This window comes from Rhinolophus sinicus, chromosome 2 (genome assembly GCF_057876585.1).
Source record: "Rhinolophus sinicus isolate RSI-liver-muscle chromosome 2, RSI-T2T, whole genome shotgun sequence".
In the NCBI taxonomy this organism is placed as follows: Eukaryota; Metazoa; Chordata; class Mammalia; order Chiroptera; family Rhinolophidae; genus Rhinolophus; species Rhinolophus sinicus.
Window position 1 is genome coordinate 46,021,194 of NC_142502.1, and position 12,772 is coordinate 46,033,965.

At 44.9% G+C, this 12,772-nt stretch overlaps 1 protein-coding gene across 8 annotated transcripts in view; it reads right to left on the reverse strand.

The window, feature by feature from the left end:
• The window catches only part of CCDC162P (coiled-coil domain containing 162, pseudogene), a 164,731-nt gene that overhangs the window by 17,399 nt on the left and 134,560 nt on the right, over positions 1-12,772 (reverse strand). For all 8 annotated transcript variants that reach the window (XM_074333388.2, XM_074333386.2, XM_074333390.2 and 5 more), the window contains 2 exons: positions 7,435-7,544; positions 165-314 (listed from right to left, as the gene is read on the reverse strand). In XM_074333388.2, coding sequence (XP_074189489.2) covers positions 165-314; positions 7,435-7,544 — 260 coding nt within the window. The remainder of the gene's footprint in view (positions 1-164; positions 315-7,434; positions 7,545-12,772) is intronic.

The window sequence follows — 12,772 nt, forward strand, 5'->3', positions numbered from 1 at the left end:
GGCCAGGCACAGCGCAAGCTGCCCTGTGTTCGGAGAGCATCGTCCAGCCTCAGGTCTTACATAAGCACACACCCTCCACCTCAACCTATTTGTTTTACTTTCCTCTGCAAACTGACTCCCTCCCCACACCTTCCCCATCGCAGTTCTGGCATCTGGGAACATACTTGCTCCTTCTGACAGAGCTTCTGCCTAGCATGCTCCAACACGTGCTCGTAACACATGGAGTAGCTCTCGAAGTTGCTGCGTTCTCTTGCTATCACATCACAGCCCAGGGAAAGGAGGCAGGCCTCCAGGTGGTCTTTCCTGAACGTGATCTGAAAAGGAAGGGGCACCATCATTCCAGCAGCTCCGGCCTGGCCTCCACACCACGCCAGGATTCATGGCACACATCACCTTGGCTCACAGACCCATTTCCCTTTCTCCTCCATAGGAAAACATCACCTCTAGGCTTGCAAGCCTCTCTTTCAGGTCTGCTCATCCCATTTGCAGGACCAGGGACAAGAGTATAAATGGAGGCCCACATACCATAGGTCTAAATAGTCTAAATATTTAAAGGTTATAAAGCAAACTAACAAACTATTAAAATTTTTAATTCTCCTACTTTGAAACACAGACTTTCAAAAATGACTTGGTAGGCAAAGTTTGAATCTCTGAGTCTTGGACTACTCTGAGTTCTATGCTGAAATGTGGTGACTTGGGGAGAGATGTCTCCACCCATAGCTTACGGCATGAACCCCATTTCTCCCCCTCACTGGCCTCACAGAATACTATGGAGGGCCCTGCAGGCATGGAAGCAGTCATCTCAGCTGTCCACACCCCTACACAGCTGCCCTGGACCCCTCACCCTCCAGGGGGGATGATCTGATGAGGAGGCCCTGGATTTGGGGGATCCCCAGCTCCCAGGTACCTGAGGGTGGTCTAGAAGGAAGGCTGGGGGCCTGAGTGCACATGTCCCCTTGGCTGTGGGGATTTCTCACTCTGTGGGAGAGGATGGGGCTGGAGCAAAGCCAGAGGGCCCTCTGAAGTATGGGGCGTCCAACTCTTGTTCTGGTTGATCAGCCTTGCTGCACAGTCTCTACGCAGTCCCTTTCCCTCCCTTTCTCCAGGAGATTGGGCACCCTTTTCGAAGAGGTGGCCATTAAGGAACAGAGGAAGCATGTGCCCCTCTAAGGCAGGCTTAGATTTGGCTCTGGAGAGCAATGGGAGCCAGTATGTGGAAGGCTGGACAAATCTACCCGACTAAGGCCTGCATATCTATGTGAGTGCTTATGTGTGCCTCTGTGTGTCTGTATCAGCGAGTGTGTGTGCGCATTTGTGGACATGTCTGCACGTGTGTCTGTGTCTTTCTGTGTCTATATATGTCTCTATGTGTCTGTGCGTGTCCCTCCATGTGTGTCAGTGAGGATGTGTGTGTGTGGATCTGACAGTCTTATGGGGCCCAGCCTACATGAACTTTATCTGTGACACTTCCAGAGCCAGGCGGGCTCCAGCCTTGCTGGCAGCATGCCCCAGAAGCTAGGCTGTCCTTCCAGTCTGGGGTGCTTTCCCTGGCTCTGATCCAATTGTCCGGGTGATGCACAGGACACTGTCCTACCAGTGCCACCTCAGTGCTCCCACCAGCCCCCAGAGACAGGCCAGCTAGGCTTTACCAAGGCAAGGTATTGAGGCAAAGGAGCAGAGAAGGCCAGTCGTGATAAATCCCCATCCCGAGGGAGTGAGGGAAGTGGCTTGTGAGCCGCCGCTCACCCGAGGGGAAATCAGTGTGGTATTTTGGAGGGCAAGCGAGCAGTATCTATGAAGAGGTTTAAAAACCTTCATGCCCTTTGGCCCAGTAACTCCTCTTCTAGGAATTTATCTTTAGGGAATAGTAAGAAGTAATACACAAAAATATATGTAAACAGATGTTCTTTATAGTAGCCTTTTGAATAGAAAAGAAAAATGGAAACAATCTAAAGTGCCTTATAATGGAAAACAGGTTGAGTCCATCTTACCCATCTATATGATGAAACACTCAATAGCTACCAAAATCATGCTGTGGACATATACTTATTGTATAAAGAAACATTTATAACATATAGTCGAGGGGAACAATACACTATAAAAAAGGGCATATATAATAATTTAATTTTGTTAAAAAATAATACATGAATGGAAAAAAAAGTTATAAAGTTTGGAAGGAAATACACCAAAATAATACTGAGAGGTTATCAGTGAGGGTGAGAGGATGAGTGTATTTTCTAACACATCCTATTCCAATTTTCTAATGTAATCATAAAAGCATGTAGAATTACAATAGTTATACGTAAAAATGTACATATAAATAAAATGTGTATGTTAATTAAAAGATAGTAAAGCTTGGGTAAAGGCTGTCGCCACAGCAGCTTGGAGGGATGCACTCATGATATGCAGAATGGAGACAGCAGATGAGAACCTCTGCTCATGGGGATTTTATGAGCAGGAGGCAGGGAAGGCACTCAGCCTTCCGCACTCACTCTCTAGGGCCTCCTCAAGGGGACCGTTTGTGGAGTGGGGGTGAAGGCAACCCATCCTGCTCCTGGGAAGTGAGCAGTAGGACAGCCAGCGTTAGCTGCTGACACCACGGCAAAAGGAACCAAGATGCCATCCTCTGGACCTTCCTTATGGTGACAGGGCCAAGGCTCCGTGAAAGTAGTGATGACAAAGGAAACAATAGCTGGACTGAGTGTGGTAAGAAAGTCTTAAGCCTTGAGAAGTCATGAGACCACATTTGAGGCCAGCAAGGTGTGGCCAACGACCTCATCCAGGTGAGCTGGGCCATCCAGGTGAGTCTGGAGTCAGCCGCAGACTCAGCCCTCACTGTGTTGGCAGCAGTGCCGGGCTGAGCCTGCCAGCCGGCCTCCAACAGCTCTTTAGCAGGGCAGTCGCTTCTCCAGCACATCTCACCAAAGCAAAGCCACTGACGATATAGGACCCCAAACAAACAAATGCAGGCTTGAACCCCCGTGGCTCTCTGCCACCCTCTTAGCCAGCATGATATTTTGCCCAGCAAGGATGAGGAAACTTTGGGGAGTCTGTTACACGAAGGAGGTGGGAACGGCCAGGAGCATCCCCAGAGGCCAAAGAAGTTGTGTGGCTTCCTTTCCTCCCTGGCTCTGCTGAGGCCTCAGGAGGCTGGGCTGAAAGATTAGCTCCAGGGGATGCACACAGGTGGGTGAGTGTGAGGCAGGGAGGTGGTAAGGGCCCAGCCAGAGCGTCTGCACTGCAGACATGGGCTGGGGAGCATGCCTGGGGGGGGAGGGGGCAGGCAGGAAGCTGTGACTGGCAGGTGACAGAGAGGTATAGGGAGACTCCCCTGCCCCCAGCAATCCCTCTCTCCAGGTGAACTTTGGTTCTGCAGGCTGTACTCGGCCTTCCAGAAGCAGCATCTGGAGGCACCTGAGCAGCATCTGTTGTGGGAAGCCATGTGGTTTCTGTTGGCACAATCCTTCTATGAGCTCTCAGAGCAATTTGTTTTTTAAAAGCTGTCCTGTAAGCCACCGCAGCCTTCCTAGGGCATTAAATGTCAGCCCTGTGTCAAAACGCAGCAGAAAGAGGCTTCATCTCCCAGCGTTCCCTCCCAGGCATGCCCCTGGGTTCCATAAGAACCACAGAGCAAAGACTGTTGGTTCACTGCCCTCCAGGAGGCTGATTCCTTCACCGACACTTAAACCTGAATCATGATAGATGGCACTGAGCTGGAAGCTCACCAGATTGCCCCATGGATTCTTCTGGAGAGCTAGCCTGAGGTGAAGCATGGTGGGGGCCAGGCCTTATTATATCAAAACTCTGGCCCTGCTGGGAACAAATTGCTCTTTTGTGGTTCGCTTCATCTGGGAGACCCTCATGACAATTTGTTTAACATCAGGCACACACAGGTGTTTTGATGTTTCTAAAACCCACTTCTTGCTGACAAAATGCTTCAGTGACTTCCAGCTGACTCTGGGATAAAATCCAAACTCCTAAGGATTGCATACAAAGGCATTCAGAATCTGGCCCTGCCCACCCTTCCCATGTCCTCCTCTGAATTCAGCTATACTCCCTTCCTAGATTGCTCTATCTTTTCTTCCTGGCCCCTCTTCATCTGGTCAACTCCTACTTATGCTTCAAGACTTGGCCCAAACAACACCTCCTCTAGGAAGTCTTCCCTGACTGCGTCTTGTCCCACCCTCTAGCTGGGTTGTGTCTCCCTTCTCTGAGCTCACATAGCACTCTGTGTGTGCCTCTATCAGAGCACTTAATGTGAAGTGACTTTTCCTGACGTTGCTGGCATTAGTTTCACCTGTTTTCATAAGCTCTTTGGGGGAAGGGACTGTAACTTTCGCTTTTATATCTCTAATAAAGTACCTGGAAAAAAAATAGAAAATCTCTAAACACTTGCCAAATGAGTGAATGACTCTTGACATACGAATGAAAATGGTTTTGGAACCCACAGAACAGATTTAAAGTTATAATTTGCAATAAAGGTCAGTCTCTAACTTCAGGCCAGTGTGTTTGATATAAAATTTGGACAAGATGTTAGAACTGATTGTGAAAGGCTGATTTCTAGAATTTGGAGAAGGAAGCAAAGGTCACTAGAAGCCAACAAGGGTTCAAGAAATGTCAGGCCAGATTAAGCTCAGGAAATACAGCAGATGCAGGGTATTTGGATTTTGGCAGGACATCTGAGAAGCTTTCTCCTGATGTCCTTGGACATATGGAGAACAGGACAACTGGATAGGCTTCTGGCCACTGAGAGACTGTGCCCAAAGCACCTGGTCAGCCTGGAGGGGACCCAGCGTGGGCAGTCCGGGCCGGGGGCCTGTCTTGTGAGACACTGTTAGCGGTGACATGAGTAAAGATATCAAGAGCAGCTGACATGACCCTCTGAGGGAGAGTATGCTGAATGACAGAAATCCAGATTTTTAAAGATTTCAAGAGGTGCAGAGAGTGGATCCGACTGAACAGGAGCCAGGCTGACCATATGGCAGTGGCAGGATACCTGACGGCAACACGTGTGCTGCAGGTGACTGTTAGCCTAAAGAGTCAGCCTGATGCGGCTGCCGAACCCGGCACGCTGATGGGCATTGATCAAGCACAACACCCAGGACAAGGGCAGTCTTCACTGGCCAGATGACCTTGAACGTAGAGAAGGCTGGCCAGGGTGGTGTGGGTGCTCATGTAAAGTGGTTGAAGGAAGTAAAGATGGGTTAGTCTGAATAAGAGAAGGCCGGGTTCGGGTCCTCGTGTACGCTTGTGCAGTCTGTGCTCTGCACAGAAGCACCCAGGTGAGAGGGGAACCTGGCACCTGTTCCGTTTCCCAGTTCATGTGCCCTGGCACAGGGCTGCACCCTTCCTTCTGGAGGAAGGGGTGACGATTTGTAATCCGCCACCCAGAAGGGCACCTGTTTCGGCTTGTTCTCGTAGAGTAGGCCCTACATTATAATGTCACAGAGGCTTCACACATGTTAGCTAGCGGTGGTGCTAACTGAGCTCTGACTGACCTGCCCTCAGAGATCTAAAGGCTTGTTGTGAAGGGTCAGAACCATGCTCTGCCCCAGGGACAGAACTAGGACCCATGGTGGAGATGGTGGGGAGACCAAATCCAGCTCAGTGAGAGCTGCCTGAAACAAAAGCTGTTAGGAACGGGGGAGGGGGATGCTTTGGAAGGGAGTGAGTCCCCTGTCACTGCAGATGATCCAGAAGAGCCCAGAAGCCCACCAGGCACAGACCTTGGAGGAACCTAACATCCTGGGGTCCTGTTATTCCAAGACACCAGCAGGCTGAAGCCAACCAGTCGAGTGTGCCCTGGGTTTCACTTGTACCTGCTGTGGGTTTGCCCTGTCTCCTAATACCCACATTTCTTTCCTAGAATATCCTGTCTTCAGTGTTGGGGTGAAGTATGTAGATAGGGGCTGAGCATATCTTGAGCCACAAACGGCTTTTATTGTGATAGAAAATACATAATGTAAAATTTGCCATTTTAGCCATTTTTAAGTGTACATTTGAGTGACTTTAAGTGCATTCACATTGTCATACAATCAATCTCTAGAACGCCTCATCTTGCAAAACTGAAACTGTGTACCTACTAAACAGGAACCCCCTATTCCTCCCCCCTCCCCCAGCCACTGACAAACACCATTCTATTTCCTGTCTCTATGACTCTGACTATTCTTAGGTACCTCATATAAGTGGAATCACCCAGCATTTGTGCTTTTGTGACTGGCTTATTTCACTTAGCATGTCTTCAAGTTTTGTCACAATGAAACATGGGTCAGAATTTCCTTCCTTTTTAAGGAGAGCCACAGAATTTTTTGATTCAAACATTTTTCTGAGCATGTTCCACCTTAATCGCCTCTTTGCCTGTGGCTGAGAATCTCTGAGCTGCCGGGACCCAAAAGGAACCACTTCACCCCTCATCAGAATACACAGTACCACACTTGGGTAGAACTGAAAGTTTAAAGGAAATACGCATAAATCATCAAGTTCTGAGGAAAAATGTATCCTCAACCAAGCTTGTGAGTCCTCTACCTCATAATTAATAACTGAAGTGATTATAAGATTATCGGGAATGTTTGAAGAGCTTAGAAGAATGTAAAACATTCTTGGAAAAAACATTGTCGTTTAAAAAATTTTAAAATTGAGCATATTTTGCTAAGTCAGGTTTCTTTTTCTTTCTTTTTTTTTTTTTTTAAAAAAAAGTTTGCATTTCAAAGGAAACTGGATTCCTATCTACCTAATGCACTTATGCTTAATTTATTGGTGATCCTAAAAGCTCTGTTATGGCCAAATGTCCACATATACTCCTGCCTTTTCAGTGGATTCTTTTGATTTAGTAAGGCAGTCCTATCAAGAGTAAACAGTTAAAAACTCTGAGAACTGTGTGTATGCATGTTGTATGTATTAAATATGTATCATATAGAGTTGTTATGGATTCAAATATGTATGCATAGATAAGGTGATACTGGTTTCCTTTGTGGAGAGGAAACTGGGATGGCAGAGTGGAGGAGGGGTGAAAATGTTACCTTTCTGAGCTGGTTTTTTTCATAGTGTACATTTAAAAAATGTTTTCTAGGTAGTGGTATTATAGGCTGTTTTGGTTTCTCTCTTTTAAATATTCTATACTAAAAAAATCAACAATAGGAAATGTTGCTAGAAATAACTCACTCATAAACAAACTCTAAGGCTACTTAAAAAAATTGGCCAAATCTGAAATTAGCCAACATTCCTCTCTCATCTTTATTTGAAATCAGTCTTTTTCCAAAATTAAAATGGTAACAAGTGATTACTCCTTTGAGTTCAGCCTCAGTATTTATTTATATCTTCATTCTACGGGAGTGATGGGAGCATTAGGAGATGTATTAGGGGAAAGCCTTCCATGTTTGGTTTATGTTAAAAAAGCCCAAAACACTCCAGAATGACTAATTTTTAATAACATACCTCTAGTCCACCGTCCTGGTACTTTTCCATCAATCTTTGTATAAAATTTTCAACTATCTGTGGTCTGACAACAGAAAAGTTTTCTTTCATGACTTGGTGTTTCCAAAGGTCTAGGGGGAGAAACATACCAACACTAGTATCGTGAAACACTGAACACATTAATGTCTATAACATGGCAACTCGCTGAGAGAGCACCGGACACAACAAGCTCTCATTTTCAAACACGCAAAAGCTCGCAGGTGAGGTGGGGAGGGGAGGAGATGGTTGAAGACACAGGATCCACTGGAACATGGGAATAAGGAAGATATCTAACAAGATTACTAATGAAAAGATTTGGAAAACCATCTCTGAAAACAGTAAACAATATTCTGTTACCACAATGAAAAATCCCGAATCAAATGTTATTGTTGATCCAGCACGACATCTATTTTCATTGAGTTCCTATATGTATCTGAACAATTATTTTGGCCTAACACAGCTATTAGAAATAAATGAAGAGCTATTCTATGTATCTGTTTAAGTACATTCTCGGTGTCACAGGCAAAATTAATTTGAAAAGAGAATTAATAAAAAAAAGGGGTGGAAATCCAAAAGAGAGAAGAAAGAGTCACAGATTAGAAATGTTGAGAACTGACAGGCCATAAATGTCAGCTCCTAGATTGAAGCAGCAACAGGGCTGACACATATGAGATGAGGCATATACACAGTTATTCAGAGCAGCATTGTCTGGGACAGGAAAAGCTTGGAAACAACAAATAAACTATGGTATATCCTTCCAGTGAAACAGTATGCAGTTGCAAAGAAGAGAGGAACTTTTCCATGTACTGATATGAAAAGAACCATAGATTGTTAAGTAAAAAATTCAGTGTGCAGAACAGTGGATGTAAAATTCTATCTTTTATAAGAAAGATATGATAAAGATAATGAAGGCAGAGGATGTCCCCTCAAGCCTATTCAAGTTCATTGCTCCAAAACTTTGGCATTCTCCAATATCGAGTCTCCCCTTTCTTTGATCATTCAAAATAGCACACGTTATTTTTTCCCACTTCAAAAAAATCCTTCTCTTAACCCCACTTCTCTTGTCAGCTATTGTCTCATTTATTTGCTCCCTTTTTAACAAAACTCTGGGAGATGTCTACACTTACTGTTTGTGACTTCTCTCAAAATCCTTCTTAAACCCACCTGTTCACCCAGCTTACAACTCCACCATTTTGAAACTGATTTTGTCATAAACATCAACACGACACCAACACCCTCATGTGCTCTAGACATGGTTAACACCAGTGGTTTTACTTGACTACAAGCAACATTTCACACAATTTGTCACTTCCTTCTGCTTGAGAAACTTCCATCACTAGACGCTGGGACTGCACTCTGTCCTACTTTTCCACCAGACTACAAGCAACATTTCACGCAATTTGTCACTTCCTTCTGCTTGAGTAACTGCCATCACTAGACGCTGGGACTTCACTCTGTCCTACTTTTCCTCTGTCTCACTGTTTGTTCCTTCTAGGCCCTTTTGCTGGTTCTCCTTTTCCCTTCCACACTCCCAGCTCTTAATATTAGAGAGTCCTAGGACTCAGCCCTTGATCCACCTCCTTTTTCTATCTTCACTCATTCCCTTAGCTAGTTCACGGCTAAATAACATCCTTATGCTGACAACCCTCAGATTTAGATATCATACCCACTTGGCATTTCTTCTTGGATGTCTAAAAGGCATTTCACACTTCACTTGTGCATAATTAAATTCCTCATTTTCCCTCCCAACCTTGCCACCTCAGCTGATGGCAATTCTATTTTCCCAATTGCTCAGGTCAAAAAATCTTGGCGTTATCATGGAGTCTTCTCTTTCTTCAACATCCAATACCCAATCCATTACTGACTACTTCAAAAATATGCCCAGAATCTGACCAGTTAATATTTCCACTGCTCCCAACCCTGTTTGAGCCACAATTTCTTCTTGCTTGGATTATTGCAATAGCCTCCAAACCAGCCTCTCCCTTCTCCCACCCTTTCTTCCTTCACTGTCCATTCTCAACATAGCAGCTGGACAGATTCCATTACAATACAAGTCAGATCATATCACTCAAAATCTGGGACAGGCTCCCCATTACATTCAGAGTAAACACGTAAACTCCTGGCAGAGCTCTGCAGGATCTGTCCTCCTTTCACAAGATCTTCCTCTCTGACTTCCGCCCCGACTACTCTCCCTCACTCTCTCCATTCCAGCCCCACTTGGGTCTTTGCTATTTCATAAATATGATAGGCATCCTCCGCTTAGGGCGTCTGTATGGCCTGTCCTTCTGTCTAGAACGCTCTTCCTCCAGACACCCAGATACCTAACTCCCTCCCCTTCTTCAAACTTTGCTCAAAGTGCCACTTTCTCAGCGAAGTCTATCCTGACCACCCGAAAGGTGCCTTGTGCCCCCTTCAAACCTCCACAGCACCATCCTCCTTACTCTATTATTTTGTTAGTTCTTATGTTTATGCTTATTGTCTGTCTATTCCCTTCTAGATGATAAACTCCCTGAGGGTAACGATTTTTGCTCGATGACAGGAAGGAGGCATCCCCAAAACAGCACCTAAAATATAGGAGCCTAGAACACAGTAGCTGCTCAGTAAATAGGTATTGAATAAAAGAATGAATTAGAATATGCTAAAGAAGCACTGAAAGGATGTATTAAAAACCAATTCAAAGTGGTTATATAGGGGGTGGTAGAAGAAGATCAGTGGTAGCAATAAGACTTCTAAATGTATACTTTTAATGTCATTTTGAGTTTTGAGCGAAGTGAATGTATTCTGTTAAAAAATACAATAAAATGTAAAAATAATATGACAATGCTAGAACAATGGGAATATGTCAACACTCCTTCACTTGCACATGGCAGAGCAAAAGCACACATGTATGTTGGTTATGCTGCGTACTCCCTTGAGCACAGCCCCAGGGGTGTCTTGAGAGAAATATGAAATAAAAGGCAGCAGCCAAGCACCACCCCCCTTCCCCTTCTGTTGTAGGGTGCTGGCCATCAGCAAGGACACGCTCAGGGCTGCCCCTGCCCCCAGCTGGTTCTAATGTCAGACGAGATTCCCTACTCCTCATACTTTCATTTTGCTGGAAGAAGACACAAGAGGAAGCGTCCTGCACAATCTTCCCAGAAATGTGGTTATGACAGAGCAGGCGCCTCTAGCATTCGCACTTATTATGTTATTTATTGGGGGGGGCCTGGTTTTGAAAATAGGATTCCATGTTTCTTCTACAATTGGCTGCTTCCCATCCTAACAAACATATCTGATTTTCCTTTTCCTTTAGGACAATAAAGGCATATCGGCCACCGTCCTAGCACAACTGAAGTGGAAAATGCAAAAGAGTTAATTTGCCTAGCAGTTCACACTTAAGATGTTTAAGACTTTCACAGGTCTAAGCTTTGACAAGACTAAGTTCATGTATATTTCAGACAAGAAATTGGATACTTTCCCCAGGGCTCGTTAGTGGCAGGTATCTGGCTCACAGCTAAGCCTGGTGAGGGACCACATCCATCACACAATTCTTGTTTGGGGACCATCACCTGCCAAATGCCCACAGAGCTGGTTTTGGGTTTAACTCTGGGCTCAGCTGAAGGGGATGTATTTTACTGGCATGGTGGGAAATTGATCCAACACAATTTTTCTTCATGAGTTCAAGTTCAGACATGCGTATGCATCTGTAGGCAGGAGTCAGGGGAAGCCAAAGAGAGTAGAATTCATCCAAGAGAAGTAATTCCCGTCCAAGTGGAGTTGACATTCTCCAAATGTGTCTCATTTTCAGTGTGTGTGTGTGTGTGTGTGTGTGTGTGTGTGTGTGTGGTCATGGTTTCTTTAAGATGAAGCAGTTTTTGACAGAAACATGAATTTGGGAGAGAGACAGCACACTGGGCATTAAATTAGGGTTTTGTTCTCCCCCCTCACACTGTTTCCAGGTCTTTGACTGGAGGAAACTTTGATTCCCTGGTGGCCAAACCACTTCCCCCCTCTCTCTCTCTCTGAACACTCCACTCACCGCCCCACCCTCCATGCAGCCCCCTCCCTCTAGGAAGAGCATCACGGTTTGGTAGCATTTCAGTTCCCTAACACAACCATGAGCCTTCTGTGCCTGAGTGGTCCCTGGGTCCTAAGCCAAAGCAGAACTGAAACTTAAAGGCACACAACTGCCAATCAAGGTTGTTCTCCATGACCAGGCAGGGGTGTGGGGAGAGGTTGAAAACCTTGTTGCTTCAAGCATATGTATGTATTTTGTACTCCTGTGTTTCTCAAACTGCTCCCCAGAACAGTAATTCCTTGAGTTGATGACAGGTGTTCCCAAGGGGAAAAATGGGTGCTATGGGCAAATAAATTTTTAAAAGATTTCATACTCTATCTCTCTCCTGGAGATTTATAATTCACAGTAGGATAGTAAAGGCTCTGAGAAGGTCAAGAGTAAAGAAACCTTTTAAATTATTTACTCCAAATTTCCCAGACTTATTTTGACAAAACAAACAAACAAACAAAACCCTTCTCTCTCAGCTCCTGCGAAAATCCTCCTTTCTAAAGCAATTAAGACTAAGAGTTGGTTGGTTAATCAAAAGAAGTCTGTGAAACCAGAGAATGCTTAAAAGATGACATGCAGTATTTTAAACATTTTATTTAACTTAAAAGTATACCAGTACACAGACATTTGCCGATATTCTAATGCAGAGCTTAGTCCTTTCTTCTCCTTGTGTGTACCACCCACTGGAGTTCTGTACCATCTTTCTTCTATAAACCGTCATGTATGTGCATGGTCTGCAATTTCTAGTGTTCATGTTTTTGGTTTGTTTCTTTCCTTTTATGGAGAGAAAACTTAAAGACCATAAACCAACCCAAATGCATCCGTTTTTAGAGCAGTTTTAGGTTCACAGAAAAATTGAGCAGACAGTACAGAGAGTTCCGCATAGCCCGTGCTCCCACCCTTAGCACACAGCCCCCCTCATTATCCAATCGCACACCAGTGGGGTACACCTGTTACAATGAAGAACCTACACTGCCATGCCATTACTACCGAAAGTCCATAGTTTTCATTACGGTTCAGAAATGAAGGGTTTGACAAATATATAACGGCATGTATCCACCCTTGTTGTGTCATACAGACTAGTTTCACTGCCCTAAAAGTCCTCTATGCTCTGCCTGTTCATCCCTTTCTCCTCTCCACACCCCTGGCAACTGCTGATCTTTTTAATGTCTCCATAGCTTTGTCTTTCCCAGACTGTCATATATCTGTAATCATACAATATGTAGCCTTTTCAGGTTGGCCTCTTTCTCTTAGGACTGTGCACTTAAGCTTCCT